Source organism: Coregonus lavaretus (genome assembly GCF_964263955.1).
Source record: "Coregonus lavaretus genome assembly, chromosome: 22".
NCBI classification, from domain to species: Eukaryota; Metazoa; Chordata; class Actinopteri; order Salmoniformes; family Salmonidae; genus Coregonus; species Coregonus lavaretus.
In genome coordinates, this window is record NC_140009.1 from 19,904,129 (window position 1) to 19,928,793 (window position 24,665).

The 24,665-nt window shown below is 42.8% G+C and overlaps 1 protein-coding gene across 3 annotated transcripts; it reads right to left on the reverse strand.

The window, feature by feature from the left end:
* Positions 1–4,980: 4,980 nt before the first annotated feature.
* Positions 4,981–24,523, reverse strand: acss2 (acyl-CoA synthetase short chain family member 2). 3 transcript variants are annotated; one of them, XM_084187058.1, is made up of 19 exons: positions 24,208–24,514; positions 23,529–23,688; positions 22,971–23,166; positions 18,140–18,335; positions 17,539–17,611; positions 16,982–17,057; positions 16,664–16,775; positions 16,200–16,247; positions 13,667–13,804; positions 13,360–13,530; positions 11,132–11,265; positions 8,686–8,818; positions 7,974–8,030; positions 7,768–7,848; positions 7,457–7,565; positions 7,202–7,270; positions 6,731–6,907; positions 6,505–6,579; positions 4,981–6,337 (listed from the first exon to the last, which is right to left on the reverse strand). In XM_084187058.1, the coding sequence occupies exons 2-19, from the start codon at positions 23,653–23,655 to the stop codon at positions 6,210–6,212; spliced, it is 2,100 nt and encodes a 699-aa protein (XP_084043184.1). In that variant the 5' UTR covers positions 23,656–23,688; positions 24,208–24,514; the 3' UTR covers positions 4,981–6,209. The 3 variants fall into 3 exon arrangements, with proteins under 3 accessions (XP_084043184.1, XP_084043183.1, XP_084043185.1); XM_084187057.1 differs by having other exon boundaries at positions 23,529–24,523; XM_084187059.1 differs by lacking the exon at positions 16,200–16,247 and having other exon boundaries at positions 23,529–24,328.
* Between the last annotated feature and the right edge of the window lie 142 nt (positions 24,524–24,665).

The window sequence follows — 24,665 nt, forward strand, 5'->3', positions numbered from 1 at the left end:
ACTCCAGTTAGCCACCTCAGTCCACTGGACAATCTGTCCACACAAAGCAAGGCCAGACACTGTCACAACAGGCTCATTCCAAAGTGCTGATTTGTTCTGGTTATTTCTGAAGTAGGTTAGAAAGACAGCCAGGGACAGAGAGAGGTGGAGAGAGAGAGTGAGAGTGAGTGAGAGAGACAAAAGAGAGAGATTAGAGAGATAACTAAATAATTTGAGGGAGAGATAGAGGGAGATAGAAAGAGAAAACAACAACAGTGCATCATTGTGATGACAGAGACAGAGGGGTTATTGTGTGGAGACGAGGCTTTAAATTCCTCCTTAATCTGTCCCTCTATCTGATCTGTAATGACATGGATTTACTCACTTGGGCTTGCACAGGTCTCTAATAACACTGAAAACACTGATTTACTCAGTATGGACCCACACTCACATGGTAGATGGAAATAAAAGACCTCAGCTAGACAGAGAGACAGACTGACAACATAGCTAGGTAGATGGAGTGAGTGGGGAAAAGTAGGAGAGGTAGAAGAGGGGAAAAGTAGGAGAGGTAGAAACAAAAGTAGAAACAGAGACTAAAATCCCCCTGGACCAGAGCACACAGCCCAGGGAGGAGTGATGGAGGAGAAGAGGGACTTAGGGAGTGGGGACGGTTACTGGCTAGTTCTCCCTTTCCCTTTATCTGTCTCCCCTCCTTCCTCAAGTCTCAGTGGCTGGACTCTCCAGCCTGAATGGACCGTGTCACATGGAAGGGGACATTGAGGGGAAAATCCAATAAGGTGCTAGAGTAGATTGACCAGGCCAGGATCAAGGCTGAGTCAAGCATGTCTCTTTCTCTATCTGTTACTTATTGCCTACCCTTTGTTTCTCTCTTTCTCCCTCTTTCTATTCGCTCCTCCCTTCCGCTGCCTCTTTGTCCATCCTACATCCTCATATCCTCCTGTCTTACACTCCACAAATCAACATGTTTTTCTTTATTGCTTGTCTTCTCTCGCCCTTCCTCTGTCACCTCTCTCCCTTCCTCTGTCACCTTCTTTCGCCCTTCCACTGTCACCTTCTCTCGCCCTTCCTCTGTCACCTTCTCTCGCCCTTCCTCTGTCACCTTCTCTCTCCCTTCCTCTGTCACATTCTCTCGCCCTTCCTCTGTCACCTTCTCTCATCCTTCCTCTGTCACCTTCTCTCTCCCTTCCTCTGTCACATTCTCTCGCCCTTCCTCTGTCACCTTCTCTTGCCCTTCCTCTGTCACCTTCTCTTGCCCTTCCTCTGTCATCTTCTCTCGCCCTTCCTCTGTCACCTTCTCTCGCCCTTCCTCTGTCACCTTCTCTCTCCCTTCCTCTGTCACCTTCTCTCGCCCTTCCTCTGTCATCTTCTCTCTCCCTTCCCCCTCCCTCCTCTTTGAGGCCTCTAGATCCCTCTCTTCCTCTCTTCCTCCTGTCCAGTCTCCTCCTGTTGTCACGGTCAGCCTACTGCATGCACAAACAACCATGGCCTGCCTCTCCACTGCACATATGCTCACAGGGGTCAAGCGGCTGAGACAGCTGGGCCAACACGCCCAACCAGTACACCCAGGGGACTCCCAGGGCTGTCCCTTCATCCTGCCTGCCTGCCACCCCCAGACAGACCCCATCAACAGGCCATGGTGGGGGACTGACACTTACCCTGCTCCAGTCTTAAAATTACACATGTATGGGCAATACACACACGCAAGTACACAAACACGTACAGGAACACACACACAGAGACACGTACGCACGCACACACACTGTGAGACTGAGTGTCCTATGATTTACATAATGTCTCAGCGGAGTTGCCCTTCCTACACATACTGCAGCACAGACAAGACCAGCTCCCTCCCATTAAAGAAACTGCAAGTAGGCAGTTTGACTGGCTGGCCAGGTTCTACTATTATTGACCTGAATCGACTGTATCTATCACCAGAGGAGAGTTGAGAAGATGAACCTATGGAAGAATGGATCAATCTGAGGGTATGTCCAAAATCACACCCTATTCCCTATATAGTGCACTACTTTTGACTAGAGCCTCATGGGCCCTGGTCAAAAGTAGTGTACTATATAGGGAATAGTGTGCTATTTCAGATGTAACCTGGGGGTGCTCAGGTTTCATGTGTGGAGGGAATGCTAAAAGGAGGACAAAGCATAGAGGCAGATACTGTAGGTCCCATACTGTGCGCTAGCTAGGTATGGATTTTGGTGACCTGGACATACAATAACCTGACACATAATGTGGTCTCCCAGCCACTCTCTCTCACACATGCACACACCTCCCCAAAACATGAGGACAAACCCCTTTGCTTCATCTGTCTCATTGATGAACGACCATAGCGTCATTAGGGCTGTTCATATCCTTGATCAAAACTGAGATGGAGGAAGGGATCAAGATATATATGATGAACACATGCTGCTGGACATGAATACAATTAATACATACATTCCAGCGTCGCCAACCCCTGCCCCAAAACCAACCACAACTGAATCAATTATTCCGTCTCGCCATCCCCATGGGCAGCAAATGGTTCATGTTACCGATCAACATCACACAAGTGCATATCAATTTCCTATACTAGATAAGTATGTACTTCATTATAAAGACTCAATAGAAAGACCATATTTGAAAAATCAATATATACTCATAGCTAGAGATCAGTGGAGGCTGCTGAGAGGAGAACGGCTCATAATAATGGCTGGAATGTAGCAAATAGAATGGTATCAAACACCTGGAAACCATGGAAACCATGTGTTTGATACCATTCCACTCATTCCACTGCAGCCAATACCACGAGCCCATCCTCCCCAATTAAGGTGCCACCAACCTCCTGTGGCGTATACCCTCTCTCCAGTCTACACACAATGACAAATGATACTACTATAGTTACCAAGTCTTATCTATGCTCCAACACTGCCATCTTGAGGGTGGGCTGGTTCCACTTAAACAGATGGCAGGTTCCATTCTAAGAGAAATCTGAGAAGAAATCATCAGTGAGTAGAACACAATAAAGAGGGAGTGGATCATTAATATATTTATTCATCCACGACTCTACAGGATACTGGCTGGTGGCTTCCAGTAAAATAGGCAGTTGATGAAACAGAGCATGAACAAACAATACAAACAATAATGGGGCAGCTACAACTCAATTATACAAGCAAGCCAGACAGTACACACACACAATAATTCTGCAGAATTATTTAATTTACAGCAGCAGCATATTCTTTAATATATTCACACTTTCAAATATTAGACTTATTTTATGATTCAGTCAAATGACATGAACAATGGATGCCACACAAAAAAAACAGGGAACGATTAAGGACTTATTACTCGTCTTATAATGTATCCAAGTGACCTTGAAAAACGATATCTATATTGCAGAAAAATGTCAATTATCGACAAGATGAAGAGGAAGAGGCCCCTAAAGATGTTTTGACAGGCAGCGTAGCATAAAGCAGTAAGGCTGATTAGGGAATTATGGTGTGTCTGGGGTACTCCTGTCTCCTACCTAGAGTATTCTGGTTCAGGAACTAACAATTCCATCATTACATCCATGCATTGCATCATGTCATGTTCAGTCAGATACCATATAGATAGAGGACTCATCTTTGTATCTGTGCCATTATAGCGTCCGTGACATCATGGGCAGCGCCATTAAGGCTATCTCCATTTCAAAGTAGTCCATTTTCTTCTTCACGACTGGCTGATCCCTCCTGATGACCCGGTTGGACATGACTCCAACCAGGTCACCAGGACGGATCAGCCAATGAAGTTGGAAGTCCCACCCAGTTGACTACACTAACATGGTGGAAGCCCTCAATGGCGCTGCCCATGATAATATGGCCTTTCAGCCACTAGAGCCTCTATCATTCTCTGTCAGATACCCAAAGAACCAATAACAAAGCAGTCAATAGCCTTTGTTTCAGTAAAAGTTGAGGGATGGGCCTGGAGAAATGGAACCACTCTCAAATTCATAGAGCTATGGCTGCAATGCCTTACCATCCTTGATATAACAATTATAGTTTTAACCAGGTTGAGGCTATACAGTGTTTGTTTACAAACATTGCAGTAAAAAAAAGGTACAGGGTTCTGATGGTGTATGCCAGTTGAACAAAGCTCATGAGGCTTTTAAGTTATATTTTTCAAGATTCAATGGTTATATACACATCATTAATCTATATGTTTAAAAAAGGATGTAGCAACTAAGGATTCTAGCTAATAACTGAACACAGTATACTGTAGGTATTGTGTAATAATAGCACCAGCTACTGGAAATGTAGGAAAGGTGAAGAAGAAGAACTGCAAAGGTGTGAGATGAGAGAGACGCAGCTGAAGGAATTTAACGATTACAGCGCTCCAACATGCAATGGAAAACATTTTAAACGTTTTACAACAGAAAATGTAAAGTCCAAGTAGTCTCTCCCTGTTGGCTTGTTTTCTACCTTTTGGTGCGTAGTGAATACAACCCAGGTTTATATCCCAAAATAATAAAAACAGATCACAGGAAGCAGTCACAGGAAGCTCCCTGCCATCCAGGACCTCTATACCAGGCGGTGTCAGAGGAAGGCCCTCAAAATTGTCAAAGACTCCAGTCACCCTAGTCATAGACTGTTCTCTCTGCTACCGCACGGCAAGCGGTACCGGAGTGCCAAGTCTAGGTCCAAAAGACTTCTCAACAGCTTCTACCCCCAAGCCATAAGACTCCTGAACAGCTAATCATGGCTACCCGGACTATTTGCACTGCCCCCCCACCCCATCCTTTTTACGCTGCTGCTACTCTGTTAAGTATTTATGCATAGTCACTTTAACTCTACCCACATGTACATATTGCCTCAACTGCCTCAACTGGCCGGTGCCCCCGCACATTGACTATGCAACGGTACCCCCCTGTATATATAGCCTCCCTACTGTCACTTTATTCTATTGTATATATAGCCTCCCTACTGTCACTTTATTTTTTACTTCTGCTCTTTTTTTCTCAACACTTTTTTGTTGTTGTTTTACTCTTACTTTTTTGTTTAAAATAAATGCACTGTTGGTTAAGGGCTGTAAGTAAGCATTTCACTGTAATGTCTGCACCTGTTGTATTCGGCGCATGTGACCAATAAAATTTGATTTGATTTGATTTGATTTGAGTCAGTCCATTTACTGTTATTGCATGTCGCTTTGATACAAAGGGGCAACAAAAAGATAAAACTGCAAAACGTAAAAACACATGACGTAATACAGACAAATGCTTTCAAAACAAAATAGCTTCAGGTTTGTTGTTGTTTTTACACAATGTTGGCACAATGATAGTTTCACCATGAAATTTTTTTTTTTTAAAACACTAGAATAAATCTAAACAGGTCTTGCATTTTATGTTTGGTCCCACTTTAAAACAAACAACTTGTAAAGGATACACAGTGTACAAAATATTAGAAACACCTGCTCTTTCCATGACAGACTGACCAGGTGAAAGCTGCTGGGTTTTTCACACTCAACAGTTTCCAGTGTGTCAAGAATGGCCCACCAACCAAAGGACATCCAGCCAACTGTGGGAAGCATTGGAGTCAACATGGGCCAGCATCCCTGTGGAACGTTTGCGACACCTTGTAGAGTTTCTGCCCCGACGAATTGAGGGCAAAGGGGGTGGGGGGATGCAACTCAATATTAGGAAGGTGTTCTTAATGTTTAGTACACTCAACGTATAAGCAAAGCCATACCATATATAAAGGGTAATGTAATATTTCTTCAAAGTGGGACCTTGGATTTATTTCTAGTACAATCATCCCAGTCTAAACAGAGGAAAGGGGAGTTCAGCTCAGTTCTGCTAGCAAACAAGCCCCCTGCACCTCTAGAAGACAGACAGGGAGTCAAAAATGCATCTCAACTTAAAACATTTCAAGCGCGCAGACAAACATGCATAGCGATCCTTTGTCAAACTCCAATGAAAGGACAAAAGTCTACATAGTTTAAATGGAGAATTTAAAAAAAACGTTTGAATCTAATAGTACATCAACTGTATTTTATAAGAGGGGAGAAATGAACTCCTGACAAACTAGAGGGATTTTGTTGTGTTTCTTTAAACCCAGTGTTGGCCTGAGTCCCACAGTGAAGGCTCTACAGTTACATTTATACATCTCATTCTGCAAATTCTCCTCTTCCTTCCTGCTTTGCCTCGGTAAGAGTGTCAGGGCTCTCTGGCCTCCTCTGTAGTTGTGATCTCACACTGCACCACAGCAGCGGTTCTGGAAGAGCAGATCGATGACAGAGGAGTCGGCTAGCGTGGACACGTCGCCCAGGTCTCGCTCGTTACGGGCGATCTTACGTAGCACACGCCGCATGATCTTACCTGTGTACACAGAGGGGAAGTAAAGGCAAGTCAGTCACTAATGAAGTTACAAGCTCTCATTCAGAACACCTTTCAAATCAAGCCATAGTGGAAAACATTACATGTGTTCACCATGTTCGTACAGAATAAAATCATAACCAACAATCATAACCAAGCTACACTCTCACCTGATCTGGTCTTGGGAAGGCCTGGGGCATTCTGTATAAAGTCTGGAGTGGCAATGGCACCAATCTTCTCTCGCACTGTCAAAGCAGATAAACAGCATTAGTCATCAGCTCCAATACAGAAACCTATTGTCAGCCTGTGGGATGCATGCAGACAATGTAGAACAATCCCCTTTATCATGTTCAGTGACAGTACTGTAGTTGGCTTTACACACACAAACACACGTACCTTGTTTCTTGAGCTCGGCCTCCAGGGTGTAGCTGAAGCGGACTCCGTCAGTAAGCGTTACAAAGCAGTAGAGACTCTCCCCTTTGACAGGGTGCGGCCTGCTAACTACCGCTGCCTCAACCACCGCCTCGTGCTCCACCAGGGCTGACTCCACCTCCGCCGTGCTCAGCAGGTGACCTGATGTACACACAACCCACAGGATTATCATATAGAACAACAGTCCACTGATCTCTACTGTAAATCATAAGTTAGAGAAAGTTATCTTACATGCATCACTAGAAGACTACCTTTGTCTAATATTTCACAACAGCAGACTGAGTGATATCTTCCTCAGCTCAAGATAAACTAACACCGGTTAGAGCACTATACTGGCAGTAGTGTAGATGGCAGGACAAGAGACCTGACAGTACAGACCACTCCAACACAATGTACATCACATTTCACAGAGCTCCAGCTGATAGAAGTGCTCACCTGAGACATTCAACATGTCATCTATCCTCCCTGTGATCCAGTAATACCCGTCCTTATCTCTACGGCAACCTGGGGGGGAAAACAGCAATACATGAATGCGGTTTCTATGCCAACTACAGAGGGTCTTGATTTAGTATACACAAAACAAAAACAAACTGTCCATGACACAATGAGACTCAATGTGTGCGGTATTGTATAAAACGTCAGTCATTAATGGTGCTCAGGACTGTGTTAGCCATGTTAGACTCATCTTACCATCACCAGTGACATAGTATCCTGGGAACTGCTCGAAGTAGGTGGTCTCAAACCTCTGGTGGTTCCCATACACAGTCCTCATGACTCCAGGCCAGGGCTGTTTGAACACCTGAAGAGGGGGATAAGAAGCAAGGATGTCCAAAGTCAAACAAGCAGTGAAGATCCAATTCATCAAATGTAGACAGCCGACGGCATACCGCAGTAAGAGTGAGAATGAATCTAATATATTGGAGTGAGAATGAATCTAATGTTTAGCATTGGGTAGATCTCTACATAAACTTCTGGATAACTAATTGCTCCTGTTGTCTTACCAGGTAACCCTCGCTTGGTCCCTCAAGCTCCTCCCCAGACTCATTCAAAATGGCAGGGACAACGCCAAAGAAAGGAAACGTCTGGTGGAGAAAGGGGGAAAGACCGGAAGGCAATTTAGACCAACTTATCCCACATGATGACAGGGAGGGAGCATCTTAGTGAACAGGAATGGAGCAGTTGATACTGTCAATATAACAACACTTACAGCAGAGCCAGGCTTCATGGGCGTGGCAGCAGGTAGAGGAGTCAACACGTGGCCACCCTGAGACAGAAGCCAATAGGAAGAGAGAGATTCAGTCAGACCAGACACAGTGCAAGACATTTCAGTTTTTACAGTTACAGAAACAAACTCATCCATGTCTTTAACGTATTAAATCCAGACACTGTGTGACCGAAGGTAAACGCCCCATTCCGCACCCACCGGAAGGATCTTACCGAGAGCTAAAGAACCAAATCACATTCTGTGCTTTTTTGATCAACATGATAATGTAGCCTACAGAACAGCTGAAACAAAAAGCCCAGTGATTTGAACCAACACTCAAAAAATATATGTATTTGGTAGGCCAATTTAGGATGTAGGCTACTTCTGTCTGCCTGTCTGTGCCGTGCTTATGTTTGTAATAGCCTACTGTTACAACACACAATGAAGTTTGTTGTACAATCGATCAAGTCTTTTGTCCACATGTTGAAGTTGGCAGGCTACACCAGACAAAGACCGATCATCGCTGCAGGAGACTAAACATGTGCGTAAAATAGAGAGTCCTGCACATGCACAGAAGCTTCGGTTAGTTAGCTAAATCGGGAAGAGGAGTCCAGACAATTCAGCCACTCCGTTCAATAAAATCTATTCAGTAACATTACATTTTGATGTGTGTTTGTTAATCTAAATGAATGAAAAATAATAATGAAATACTGACGGTCTCAGTCTGCCAGAAGGTGTCGACCACGGGGCACCTCTTCTCCCCCACCACGCTGTAGTACCACTGCCACGCCTCCGGGTTGATGGGCTCCCCCACCGTCCCCAGCACCTTCAGAGAATCCCGCTTGTACCTGACACACACACACACACAGAGGGCGGGAAAGGGTTAACAGACACACCCCCATAGCCTCAGACAAAGGACGGAACCAAACATGCAGACATTTGCCAACACTTGTGTGTGTGTGTGTGTGTATATATATATATATATATATATATCAGTTTATAAACCGGGTGGTTTGAGCCCTGAATGCTGATTGGCTAAAAGCCGTGGTATATCAGACCGTATACCATGGGTATGACAAAACATACATTTTAATTATAATAAGCCATTTAGCAGACGCTTTTATCCAAAGCGACTTACAGTCATGTGTGCATAAATTTTTACGTATGAGTGGTACCGGGGATTGAACCCACTACCCTGGCGTTACAAGCGCCATGCTCTACCAATTGAGCTACAGAGGACCATACATTGGTAACCAGTTTAGAATAGCAATAAGGCACCTCCGGGGTTTTCGGTATATTGCCAATATACCACGGCTAAGGGCTATATCCAGCCACTCCACGTTGCGTCGCACATAAGAACAGCCCTTAGCCGTGGTATATTGGCCATATAGCACAGCCCCTTGGGCCTTATTGCTTAAATATACAGAGGTCAAAAACAGGCTTAATACACAGTAGAAGTGCTAACCCCCTAGAGTCGATGTCCACGGCCACACAGAAATCTAATTAGCCTAATAGCCAAAGCTAAAGATGTGTTTTAAGCTAAAGATGTGTTTTTTTGCAAGGGCTGTGTCTCAATCCACTAAATCCGCCGATATCACCCTTCCTCATCTGCGACGGGAGGTGGCAGAGCTACAGCGGTGTTTGTCAGGATGTCTCCTCTATGGAACGATGACCCCTCTATGGAAAGATGAGACCCTCACGAAAACGATGTGTTCTCCGTTTTGCTCTACGACCCACACAAGAGTCATAGGACTCGTCTGAAGTCGGTACATCCGATCTGCCAACTTCTGTCTGTAGCGTCTGAACCGTTTGGGCTACAGACTAATGTGACCCCTTTGTGGAAAGGTGAATCTCTCATGAACACGTACATGTTTTGCTCTAGGACGCCCACAAGCCTCACAAGACTAGTCTGAAGGTCCCTCAGTACCAGTTAAAAATTAATGGAAGTAAATATGGAGATATCATTGATAGATTAATTTGTATTTTAAGAATAATGACTAAAGGATTTCACCACAAATGCAGTATAAATGTGTGAACGGTGTTAGAGTTAAAGGAAGTTAGAAACTGTTGAGAAAGCATTCCAGGGTGAAGGGGACTAAGAAACGGTTTAAAGGTGGCCGGAGCAAAGTGCCTTTGTGTGTCAAGGGATATAAAAGCTGTATGTATGTTTTTTGGCGCGAGAGCTCTCCATGATTAAAACATACAGATCATTCTTGTTGGTTGCGGACCTTCGTTTAATTCATGATTAAACCAGAGCCTTACACCCTCTGGGAATTATTCAAAGCATTAAGTTTGATTAATTAGAGATAGAAATTCTCGTGACAATCATGTATTTAACTAAACTTCTTATATGTCTCTCAGATATAGGAGACACTTCAGAACAAACTTCCTTTTGATATTTTTTGGGACTGTTTATCCATGTATGAAGCTGAAAGTGTTGACAGTGCTGAGTAAAAACGTAAACAAACTCAAAAACAGCAGTATTTGTTGACAGTCTCTCTAGTCATGGTTTTAAAAGTTTAAAAGCAGACACGGTAATCTGAGCCATCCGACTGGCCAGTGGCAGGCCTATAGTGCACTTGATTTGCTCCCCCGGGAATGGCAGCGTTCGTAACTTCAGACATATGAAATGGTTCAAAATGGGAACAAGTCGCCTACCCGGCGCGCAGGGCAGCTGAATCGGGTGCACCTACTGCCAACAGCCCGAGACAAATAGGAACGCAAGGCTTATCGTTGGGTTTTTTACAGAACAGTTTGGCGATCGACTAGGAATGCTTTCGAGATCGACCAGTGACCCTGGCCTTAAGGGGTCCTAAAACTCAAAATCAAATAGCTAAATGATCCTTGGTATGACCATCTTAAAACAATTCCATATGTTAGCTTAGTAGACCCCCCCCGGCTTAGACTCCAGAGGGTTAAAGGATAATGTAAGTAGATGTCGCACTCAATAGCCCCATCTGTAGATACAGGGACGCTTCTTCTGTACTTTGAAGCCCCATCATACTCAGGCCTGGGTCAAGTTCAATAGGACAGAAATAAATTAAAACAGGGTCAAACAAGGAGGTACTGTCCAATTAGAACTGAGTTTTGTTACAGTGTGCCCTAATGAACACGATCCTGGTGAGAAACAGGCTAAATGAGCAAAGAGTGTGGAGACTCACTTCTGGACGGGCTCGCTCCCATACTTCATGAGGAGGCGGATGGCTGTCGGCGCCGTGTAGAACTTGGTGACTTGGTACTTGTCGACTATCTCCCACATGCGGCTCACGTCAGGGTAGGTGGGCAGACCCTCGAACTGAACACGTATCAGATTCACATCAAAACCGAGTCAGATGGTGTAAACACAACCTTATGATCATAATCTAACTAAGTCATCATTATCTGTCTGATAAAGAGAATGCTGTCTGAACTACAGGAAGAAATAAAGGTGGAAAATAACATCCCCTTTGATCATCCCCTCCTGTTTACACACATTTGATCAGAATACATTTTTATGAGACGCTTTATGAGATTAGTCAATAAAACCATGACTTGGTTATAAAACAAACATCTTTAACGTTTGTCAAAATGGAATATGGACATTTTAGACCTATTTAAGGTCATACAATACTGTAGTCCTGTTGCACAACATTTCAAAGTATTCTTTCAATATAAGGGGAAATAGCAACGATAAGTTTATCACATTTAAATCATAAAAATTCTCTCCCTCTCTCATACATATACAGTTGAAGTCGGAAGTTTACATACACTTAGGTTGGAGTCATTAAAACTCGTTTTTCAACCACCCCACACATTTCATGTTAACAAACTATAGTTTTGGCAAGTCGGTTAGGACATCTACTTTCTGCATGACACAGGTAGTTTTTCCAACAATTGTTTACAGACAGATTATTTCACTTATAATTCACTGTATCACAATTCCAGTATGTCAGAAGTTTACATACACTAAGTTGACTGTGCCTTTAAACAGCTTGGAAAATTCCAGATAATTATGGCTTTAGAAGCTTCTGATAGGCTAATTGACATCCTTTGAGTCAATTGGAGGTGTACCTGTGGCTGTATTTCAAGGCCTACCTTCAAACTCAGTGCCTCATTGCTTGACATCATGGGAAAATCAAAAGAAATCAGCCAATACCTCAGAAAATAAATTGTAGACCTCCACAAGTCTGGTTCATCCTTGGGAGCAATTTCCAAACGCCTGAAGGTACCACGTTCATCTGTACAAACAATAGTACGCAAGTATAAACACCATGGGACCACGCAGCCATCATACCGCTCAGGAAGGAGAAGCGTTCTGTCTCCTAGAGATGAACGTACTTTGGTGCAAAAAGTGCAAATCAATCCCAGAACAACAGCAAAGGACCTTGTGAAGATGCTGGAGGAAACAGGTACAAAAGTATCTATATCCACAGTAAAACAAGTCCTATATCGACATAACATGAAAGGCCACTCCGCAAGGAAGAAACTACTGCTCCAAAACCGCCATAAAAAAGCCAGACTACGGTTTGCAACTGCGCATGGGGACAAAGATCGTACTTTTTGGAGAAATGTCCTCTGGCCTGATGAAACAAAAATAGAACTGTTTGGCCATAATGACAATTGTTATGTTTGGAGGATAAAAGGGGACGCTTGCAAGCCGAAGAACACCATCCCACGGGGGTGGCAGCATCATGCTGTGGGGGTGCTTTGCTGCAGGAGGGACTGGTGCACTTCACATAATAGATGGCATCATGAGGAAGGAACATTTTGTGGATATATTGAAGCAACATCTCAAGACATCAGTCAGGAAGTTAAAGCTTGATCGCAAATGGGTCTTCCAAATGGACAATGACCCCAAGCATACTTCCAAAGTTGTGCCAAAATGGCTTAAGGACAACAAAGTCAAGGTATTGGAGTGGCCATCACAAAGCCCTGACCTCAATCCTATAGAAAATGTGTGGGCAGAACTGAAAAAGCGTGTGCGAGCAAGGAGGCCTACAAACCTGACTCATTGTGGGAAGCTTGTGGAAGGCTACAAGAAAATTTTGACCCAAGTTAAACAATTTAAAGGTAATGCTACCAAATACTAATTGAGTGTATGTAAACTTCTGACCCACTGGGAATGTGAAATAAATAATTCTCTCTACTATTATTCTGACATTTCACATTCTTAAAATAAAGTGGTGATCCTGACCTAAGACAGGGAATTTTTACTAGGATTAAAATGTCAGGAATTGTGAAAAACTGAGTTTAAATGTATTTGGCTAAGGTGTATGTAAACTTCCGACTTCAACTGAGATATATATATATATATATATATGAGAGAGAGTCCAAACAGAATAAGGTGCCATTTCAGACAGCCCTCTTCCTCCCCTAAATTACAATACTAAGCCTGTGGCCGCCCACTCACCAGGACACTGGTGGCCCCATTAGCCAGGGGCCCGTAGGTGATGTAGGAGTGGCCCGTGATCCAGCCGATGTCGGCCGTGCACCAGTACACGTCGTCAGGATGGTAGTCAAACACCAGTTTGAAGGTGGTGGCCACGTAGAGCATATAGCCGCTGATCGTGTGTAGCACACCCTGATTAGAAGACACATGATCACGACAGCAGCATTTATGCGCATGTGAAGACAGAGTGCAATAATCTATCAAACTGAGAGAAGAGAGAAAGGGAGCGAGTTAGAAACAGAAGGCCACTGCTGCATAGCATGTGTACCTTGGGTTTCCCGGTGGAGCCGCTGGTGTAGAGGATGAAGAGGGGATCCTCAGAGTCACACCACTCTGGTTCACACTCTTCAGATACACCACTCATCAGGCTGAGCCAGCACTGATCCACCTCAGGGTTCCACGGCACCTGGCGAAACCACACACACACTCTGGTAAAACCACACAATGACTGACCGGGTGACATGGATCTCTGAATTTTTACAGCCCTTGAGAGAGACCACATCAAGACATTCTGATAACGATCATCGTCAAGAAAGAAAAGTAGGCTAATCTTACTATCTTTGATTCTATTCAGTCAAGTGAAACAACCAAGCCTAATTGATAGCAGTAGGGAGAAAAGTATAAATGCTTTTAATCACTAAATCAGAAGTGAGAATGTTAGCTCAAATCAAATATGCCGCTCAGATGAGCTAAGACTGACAAAAAACGAGAGAGAGAAAGGTGCGGGGATTTCAAGTCTAAGTGAATCAGCGTTGTATACACTTGAACAGTCTGTGAAACAATGGTGAGCGAAGTTAAATGTTTTAACTTCTAGAGTTGACAATCAAATGAATCTCCTAAAATGCTGCTCTCGGGTGTTAAAGGTCACTATATGGGTGGGGCTAATGAAATACACTGAACAGATGTTCTAAAACTATGGGTAGGGCCCTGCATTTTTTGGCAACTATTTTTTCTGAAATATGCCATGTGCATCACATTGATAGTGCTGTTGATATACACTGATATACACTGGTCAGTTTATTAGATACACCACCCTGTTCACAAAAATGGTTTGCACCTACAGACAATGAGTCAAGTGGTCGTGTCTTGCTATATAAAGCAGGCAGACGGGCATCGAAGCGTTTAGTTACTGTTCGATTGAACGTTATAAAGTGGGCAAAACGAGTGCCCTAAGCGACTGATCGTCGGTGCCAGTATCTCAGAAGTGACCAGCCTCCTGGGTTTGTCACGCATGACAGTGTCTAGGGTTTACAGTTAACGGTATTGGCTAGCGGCAGCGGTGTAATGTGTGGGGAATGTTTTCCTGGCACACATTAGGTCCCTTGATATCAATTGAACGTTTCCATGCCCCAAATAATTCAGGTTGTTCTGGAGGCAAAGGGGGGTCCGCCCCGTTACTAGAGGGGTGTACCTAATAAACTGAGTGACTGAATAAACTGAATAAATTGAGTGGTGCACAATCCCAGTAAGATTTTAAAAAAGACATTATCTGAAGCAGGAAATGAAAGACCCCACTTACAGTATGAGAGATCAATTACATCTACATGGAGAGTCAGGGGTCAATTACCTTATCTGAAACCTTCTAGTCATTGTTCATCCTTCAGTGAGTGTGTTTACATGCACACAAATGCGATTTTTGTGGATATTCAGATTAATATAATGGTTAGATTAAAACATTTACATGCTTTGCAAGAATAATGATTTCCCTAATAATCCTGTTTACATGGACACATCTGAAATCAGGCTACCTGATGGCACTCTGACAAATGCAGAAAATTACCAATCAAAATAAACATTCTACCACAGCAAAAACGTTATTTTTGGGAAGCATATTTGATTCGGAGTTCGGACATGTATGTGAAAACTACTTCTAAAATGCTATTATTCAGTTGTTCCGAACTCACTTCACTCGCGCTAAAGAGGGAGGCTCGCTCGGCTGGTGCTAGCACATGCACAGATCAACTACACCGCTGGTGTTTACATGTCTTAATCATTCGAAAGATTGCTCAGAAAACCAGGTGTTTTAATCGGCATATGGTTACTTCGACTTTATGGCGATTAAAATAACCAGAGTAAGGCGTTTACATGACTATTGCATAATTTGCCTACTGCCATAATCAGTTTAATATAGAATTATTAGTGTGCATGTAAACGTATCCAGTGTTGCTTTCAGGTCAATTCAAACAATGGTATTTTATCATTATCTTAAAAGATGCACTATGCAGAAAGTCAGACATTTCCTGGTTGCTAAAATTCTAATAGTTTGCCTAATTTCAGTATGTGACAAAACAAGCAAGTATCGTGTAAAGAATCATTGTACCATCTAAACTGCAGTGAAATATATTTTCCATAACCAAAAATATTGTATTTTCAGCTGTTTGAAAGTAAAACACTCAAAAACTAAACGTCAGAACGGGAAGCATAGAAATAGCGCATATAGAATACATCTACCGCTTCTTAGACTTGCTTTCAATGAGTGACAGATTTATAACACACATTTCTATGTGAATTTAGTCGGGTAGTCCAAAAAGTTACATATTGCAGCTTTAAGTATAGCCAAAAGTAAAGCCAGGTCGAGATCAGGTAAGGGACCCGTGACCAGTGACAGGTGTGAGCTGACAGACCACGGAGACACTCAGACAGAGAGACCCTCTAAAGACAGCAGTTCGGGTGTTACTATGTGTGTGTAACAGGATCCACCCCCAGGGTTAGGCTACCGCTGAGAAGTAGATCACACAGAGGTGTTAAGAAGAAAAGGAAAAGAAATGGAGCGAATTCAAGCTCAGGGAAATCTGAAATACCTGAGGGACGGGACGGATTTTCTTTACTCTGTCTTTCTGTTTCTCCTGCTAGAAGGGGTTAATGGAAACGGTTAGACCTAATTGAACAAACATCAAAAAGGGGTGGCTTCATGTCATTTGAACCATGACATTGAGACAACACCAAGGAGAAAAAGGCAAACGTGTTGACTGTTTCTGGAGATACGTGAAAAACATAGTACAGAGTTAACATTAAAGGGATAATAAGGCATTTATGAATTATACAGTAGCAAATGTTAAAGGTGAGAGACCTTCCCTATGAACACAGGGGTCGTATTCATTAGGCACCAACCGGAAAAAACTGACTAAAACAGGGAGGGACTAGGTGAACTTGTCCAATAAACACCCATTTTTATTTTCAAAACGTTTTTCTATGGTATGTTCTAATGAATAGAACCCTGTGGAGACAGTGGGGCGTGAGGGAGAGCTTCAGCTGCTGGTCTCACCTGCAGGTCAGGGCAGGGCCGCTTGGCAGGGGGAGACAGGGAGCCGAGAGGAATGGCCTCCACCTCCTTGGACAGGTGTTTAAGCATGATACACCTCTGTACTAGGAAACTCCTGACAGACAGAGACGAGAGTGGGGGAGTGTGAAACAGTAGAGGAAGAGAGAAAGTAAAAGAAAGGACAGAGTCGTGATTCACATGCCCCTCTCCAAATAAACATACAGATATCTATTGGCAAGGATGTGTTGTAAATATCAAGACAAACAGAGAGTAGAATTGTGTATACGCGACTAGCTAGTCAGATAGAAAGTGTGTCCTTACTTGTCCTTGCATTTCTGCAGCGCGTCGTCAGCGATCACCTTCAGGTTGATGAGCTTATCTCCTCTGTAGAAGCCATCTGAGAGAGGGGGGCATGATGGGGTGGGGGAGTTCAAAGAGTGCACACTGATCAATGAAGGAGAGAAAGGCAGGGCAGTGATTGATAGACAGGATGTCAAACGAATCATCTTAAATGCATGTCTGGGTTCTAGTCTAATTGAACAGCATCCAACGGGTGTCGCTAATGTGCAACGTTTTTAATTCACTTAATTCCCCTGGTAACAGTCTTTAGCCATAGACCAAAATTGCCCATGACCACACCCGTCACTCACAATGGGTCCCCATCTAAAGAGGTTATGGCAGTTTTCCGATAAGTGTCACTCCAAATCCAAAGCCGTACAGTGATGCAGTAGGCCTGTACAGTGGGCTGGGCTCACTATGATGAGTATAAAACCAGGCTAATTAACACTGTGGATTAGGGGGTCAGGGGATAATCTGTGGCAATGTAATCCAATCTAATAAGAGTTTCATTATTACTGCAGTTTAGTTCGCAGTCTCACCGGCCGTGATCAGCAATGAGCACTGGGAGTCCAGGATCCTCTCGCACAGCGACTCTGCCGAAAAGCCAGCAAACTGGAGAGTACACACACAGAAATACACACATCAAATACACTGTGCATTGTGTGCGAATGCACTCTAAAGTGTTTGCCTATTCTGTTTGCCTTGTAGGGTGTCGGTAGACAAATTTGTTCTTTCGAAATCTGTATGAGTAAAAGCTGGCAAAATGGGTATGCAGCCACTTTACCTACTAATTCAAAAAAGGTGGCTGAAGTGCACTTTAATGACATAAGACTGTATAAAATCAGGCTGGTATGATGTGCCTATAGGCTTTAAGGTTGTCACGATACTAGTAGGAAGTAAGGAAGAAAAGGAAACAAAAACATGAAGCAGACTTCATTTGAGCAAAACAGTCCTAATGTTGGAAAACACAGCCTCATGTTGTCACCCAGAGTCACACTTGTTTATTTTGCAAGCTATAGCACACAATACTTGACAAAGTAGGATTTTAAAGGATCATAAAGTCATCGTTTTCTTTTCTTGACAACACTAAAAACAGGCCTAATCCAGACATAGTTGAGGTGTAGATTGTTAGCTACTCACCACGATTGAGTGCACGGCCCCGATGCGGACACAGGCCAGCATGGCCACCACCAGCTCCACAACCATGGGCATGTAGATGGACACGCGGTCGCCCTTCTTCACCCCCTGGGACTTGAGCACGTTGGCAAACTGGCAAACCTGCTGGAGCAGCTCTCTGTATGTCACCGTCATCTCATCGCCAGGCTCGTTCCCTTCCCTGTAAGGGGGCCAACAACATAGATATAATACAGAGTTATATCATGTTTCTAGAAACACCGTTTCCCTGACTAAGTTGGCCGTAATTTTAGTCACGTTGCCAATGTCTATTGTAGTGTTCTATTTAATTGTATGACTTAACACAGTGTTTACTAAATGGACAGGAGTCAGAAAGTATTCATACCCCTTTACATTTTCCACATTTGGTTGTGTTACAGGCTGTATCTAAAATTGATTACAATTTGGATTGTGTCACTGATCTACACACGATCCCCTTAATGTCAAAGTGGAAATTTATTAGAACATTTTAGAAATTAATTGTAAAAAATGTAAAAGCTGAAATTTCTTGAGTCAATAAGTATTCAACCCATTTGTTATGCAAGCCTAAATAAGTTCAGGAGTAAAAACGTGCTTAACAAATTCCATAAGTTGCATGGACTCATTCCATGTTCAATAATAATATAATATAATATGCCATTTAGCAGACGCTTTTATCCAAAGCGACTTACAGTCATGCGTGCATAATAGTGGTTAACATGATTTTTGAATAACTACCCCATCTCTGTACCCCACTTCCAATTATCTGTATGGTCTCTCAATCGAGTAGTGAATTTCAAGCACAGATTCAACCACAAAGAACAGGGAGGTTTTTCAATGCCTCGCAAAGAAGGGCACCGATTGGTAGATGTGTAAAAATAAAAAAGCAGATACTGAATATCCCTTTGAGCAGGTGAAGTCTTTAATTAAACAGGCGTCCTTCCTAATTCAGTTGCCGGAGACGAAGGAAACCGCTCAGGGATTTCACCATGACGCCAATGGTTACAGAGTTTAATGGTTGTGATATAAGAAAACAGAGGATGGATCAACAACAATGTCATTATTATACAATACTAACCTAAACGACAGAGTGAAAAGGAGGAAGCCTGTACATAATAAAAATATTCCAAAACATGCATCCTGTTCGCAACAAGGCACTTACGTAATACTGCAAACAATGTGACAAAGTTGTTAACTTTTTGTCCTGAATATAAAGCGTCATGTTTAAGGCAAATCCAACAACATCACCGAGTACCACGCTTCATATTTTCAAGCACGGTGGTGGCTGCATCATGTTATGGGTACGCTTGTCATCGGCAAGGTCTAGGGAGTTTATTTTCTTTTGGATAAAAATAAACTAAATACAGCTAAGCACAGGCAAAATCCTAGAGGAAAACCTGGTTCAGTCTGCTTTGCGACAGACACTTGGAGACGAATTCACCTTTCAGCAGGACAATAACCTAAAACACAAGGCCAAATATACACTGGAGTTGCTTACCAAGACGACATTGAATGTTCCTGAGTGGCCTAGTTACAGTTTTCATTTAAAATCTGCTTGAAAATCTATGGCAAGACTTGACAACGGCCGTCTACCAATGATCAACAATCAACTTGACAGAGCTTGAATCATTTTAAATAAGAATAAATGGGCAAATATTGTATAATCCAGGTGTGGAATGCTCTTAAGACTTATCCCCAAATGTTCACAGTTGTAATTGCCGACAAAGGTGCTTCTACAAAAGTATTAACTCAGGTGTGTGAATACTTATGTAAATTAGATATCTGTATTTCATTTTAAATAAATTTGCAAACATTTCTACAAACATGTTTTCACTTTGTCATTATGGGGTATTGTGTGTAGATGGGTGAGAAAAAAACCTATTCAATCCATTTTGAATTCAGGCTGTAACAACAAAATGTGGAATAAGTCAAGGGGTATGAATATTTTCTGAAGGCACTGTAGATGTTTAACCCCCAAAAATGTGATCTGAAGATAGGTAACAATAAACCCCTGCTTATACTCAGACTCAAAACATTCACTCACACCAACATGCTCACAAAGCTAATATTCAAGGTGGACAAATTCTAGTTAAGTATCTCATGTGCCGACAGTTGAAGTAATAAACAGTGACATTGTGGCTCTCTGCTTTACTCAGCAATGTGCCTTAGCTGTGGAATCGTTTGTCTCTTGGAATCTCGTTTAAAACTAAAAATGCATGACTGGCAAACTAAGGACAAGCTCTTAAGATGGCAGGGTGTGCACTAAAGGTTGAATTTGGGATGGTGTGGTTACTGGGCATGTTTGTTTCTCTGTTAATATTTAAGAGTCGATCGACGCCCGTGCTTCAATCTAAGTATCAGAATACAAAAATACCCATCAGAAACCGTCAGTTTAAGCTCTAGAGATATTGCATGGGCTACGTCTCAATCCAACACATCCGCCTATGGCCGCGCTACAGCGGTGTTCGTCAGACCATAAGACATCCTGAATTGGTCTCCTCACGAAAACATATGTAACGTCTGAACGGTTTGGCCTACAAACTATTATGACCACTCTATGGAAAGGGGACTCTCACAAACATGATGGTGTTCTCCGTTTTGCTCTACACCCCCACAAGAGTCACGGGACTCTTCTGAAGGTAACCCATACAAACTAATGTAAGTATGGAGGTAGTTTTGTCCCAACAAAAATAAAGGGTTAAGTATGTGTCCAAAAAAACGACATTATTTTCTGAGCTTTCTTATATCTCCTAGGTATAGGATAGACATTTTTTGACTGTTTGCCATTTATGAATGTGTTACTTCAATGCGTTTCTATGGGCTATAGTAGTAAAGGTCAAATTCAATATTATCTCAAATAACTTTAAAATATATATATCCTAAAGGGGTCCCAAAATTCAAAATCAAACAGCTAAATCATCCATGGTATGACCATCTTGAAACAATTCCATATGTTAGCTTAGTCCCCCCCCCCCAACAGCTTAGACTTTTAGAGGTTAAAGAACTGTGTCCCTTCTTACACAGTTGGCCCATAACAGGAGCCCATAGACTGCTGAGAAAATTAGAGCAAAGCTCACTGTAACCAAGTTCACCCAATCAGCCCACATTCTGCCCAAGGATAGCAATCACTAAGTGTGTTGCTGCTCTGCCATACCTTCACACTCAAATGAACAAGGTAACTCTGCCCGACAGAAATCAGTGTTGGAGAGAAAATAATGGATTTATCTAATTTGAGGTAGCAAATGCATTTGAGCAAACAGCACAGACTTAGGATAAACTTAATAGCCTTTGGATTAACACAAGTGTTCCTCTCCAGTCCAGGCCACACATTGCTTAATAAACAAAACGCAGCCATGTCTAATAGGAAATCTAAAGGAAAGACCGAGCTTGGGGGTCTGGCTGTGAATTTAGATTGTGCAACACAATAGGCCTGCCAGATACTGTATAGAGGGCCACTGTTATCTCGCAACGGTTTATGGGCAAGAGAGCGAGGAGGTTAATACCCATGCAAAGCTCTGCTTTCACACAACATGGATCTCTCACTAGACCGCCCTTGCTCCCTTTTAGATGTATGTTTGTGAGCTGCATTCTGCTCATTAGCAGAAAACTACACCATTGCTGGTAGGTCAAGGTCATCCAAACAGTTTCTCTCCGTATGGTGGTGACAGAGTGTGGTGAAACACACACAGTCCTATAAATAGTCAGCAGAAAAAAACGTAGCACTCACATTCAAGATGTCAAAGTACAGATGACAAACATGCCAACTCTGTTGTGGAGGTTAGCAGATGACAGAAAAAATAACACAGGCCTGCCTACTACCTACACAGAATAAACTAACTATAGTACAAATTTGATCATTTAGGGACAAAACAGCTAAAGTAGCCTAGCCCCAGACAAAAAGCTTGCCTATTACAACATCATCCCAAGACTAAAAAGTAACTTCATAAAGAAAAGGACATTGGACTGAATAAGCTGAGAAGTAGCAGGGCCAAACTAATGGTATGAACAGGCTGACAGTACATTGGAACTGATAGGACAGACATTTCACACTTGAGGAGTCATGAGCACTGGAAGAGACTGCAGAGAGCATGGCCTTTTTCTCTCCCAACTTTAGTAATTGTAATGACTAGCCTGTCGGAAAGGAATACACTTCAAAATTCTACTAGTGAGAAAGAACACCTCCTGTAGTGAGAAGTCAGTTTTCTAAAATCAGTTGAGTTGAGACCACCGAGTAACCCTACGCAGTCCAAGTCAAGTGTAAGCCCAATACTGTTCATCATTAGCCAACAACTGGTAAATGCACGACAATTTGCAAGACAAGACACAAATATACTTGAGACTAGAGCATATCATTGTCAAAACTGCAGCGTACATCGATGTCAACTCCCTGTGGTCTAAATTATCTAGTCTGGTGTGGTGTGGTTAATGGGGTGAGCAAAGAGCATGTGTGTATTGTGTGTCTCAACTTCAAAGCTCTCCTATTCACTCACACCAACAAAACACACAAATAGCTACCACATCCCTAAATAACCCACCCAGCACTAGAAGCCCATCCATCCTCATAGATTCAGTATTCATTCATGGGGACATATCTGACTTGGGGCTAGCTTTACAGAGGGGGGGGGGGAGATCTTGAGCACTAGTCATTTCAGACAAGGCCAGAGACAAAGGACTGAGGATCACTGTAGAAGCATTCAGCCTCCTGTCCTAGCATTCCATCCAATTGTTCCAGAGGGGCATCCTCCTCAAGCAGTGAACCATACAATGGCCAACAAGAGAGTGCTTTAACAGCCTCCATAACCCCTTTTGACACACACACCAGTAGAATGCCACTTTGTCCCCTAGCCTCCTCTCATGAACGTTACGGTCCAGGACGTTGTAGCAGATGTTGGTGGTGGCCCCCTCCATGCACTTGATGTAGATCTCCCCCTTCGTCACGTCAAAGTTGTAGTCCATGAACTGGCCCGTGTGCTTCGACTTCCAGTAGAAGTCTTTTGCAATGTCACCCCAGAACTCTGGAATGAGGAAACATAATGAAGAGCCATTATGATGCCCCATGACAGGTGGCTGATAGGGACAATCATTCTCCACCACCAGGAAGCACAGAAATGTCAGGCAGATTAATTTTGTGTGTCACATTTCCTCGACATGTTCAGTTGTTGGAAAGCTTCAGAATAAGATTTTTCCAAATGTCTAAGCAAGATGAGTAGAGTTACATGCACACTAGCATAGAAATTTGAAAGACATGCTGGCAAAATCTATACACTTGGGTCTGAAGTAAAACAAGACCTACTACTGGCATAAGTTAAAGGTGTTTGTTCATGCAATACTTTTATTTCCACAAGGCTTTGATAAGTGTATTTGTAGATAAACCTACCATCTGAATGTTCAATAGACTTCAGGTAGAGTTCTTTGTACTTCTCAAAGTTGGGTACATGAGCATCCTTCTTCAAGTCTCCTCCTGCATGAAATACGTCCTCCTTCGGTGCTTTGTCTGGAATCATTTTGCCCTCGAGTCAGCTGGCTAGCTATCTATCCTAAATTTCGAAATACGGGACAAAAGATGGCAAAGCTGCGAATACTGGTATTTAGGGTAAATTGTGCTATTTGCTCGTGTCCACTGCAGCTCAAACTACTACGTACAATGCAAACAAGCCTCCAGTGAGTCACGCTCTCATTGCATGGTCTTGCACAAAAACAATCGTACAGCTGGCATAGTTAATTATGACTTCCTTGTTTGAGGATGCTTCTTTAGCCTCCTAGCTACTTTAGAAGTCGACTAACTCGAGTAATGCATAAGAAAGCAATACAGTAACTGAGATTTTAAAAAATGACAGCTAGCTAACTGTCAAACTTAGTAGCTAACGTTAGCTGGTTGCAAATTCAAGCAATATTTCCAGGCAGTGGAACCCAAAGAAACGAGATAGCAGCTAGCTAACGTTAGCGACATCAGCTATCCAACTCGTTAGAAACTACTTTAAAATATAAGCCACGTTGACTATTCAAAATGTTTAAATGTAACTGCGTTTTCAGTTAGCTAGCTAACTTAGACCCACCGCTGGCTAGAGTTCAAATCCTTGTCATTTCTATCTAACGTTAGCTAACTATAAGGAAGTAGCAAACGAGATAGACTTGAGCGCGAGACGAGGCCGTTCAGTTTGATGGTAGGTTGGACACCACTTGACTTGATAGCGCCTTCTTCCATTCAAATTAAGCAACATGAAATGTTTATCTGCAAAAGTATCCGTTTTTCCCCGAAGTGCATGTGGTCTGCCCTTCGTCCAAATGCTCTTTCGAAGGCAGGGACAACGCGAAGGATAAGCGCATAAGAAATGAAGGTAAACTGAACTCCGTTTGGCCCTCAAATGGGCTAAGCGGTAGCCAATCATATTTGAGGAGAGCGATGACGATATCAGCAAAGAGGTTTTAAAGATATCTCTACTTCATCCAAAGCCAAATGGTATTTCTATTGATAAACCTTCCTCTCATCAGGTGTGTGTGTGCGTATGTGTGC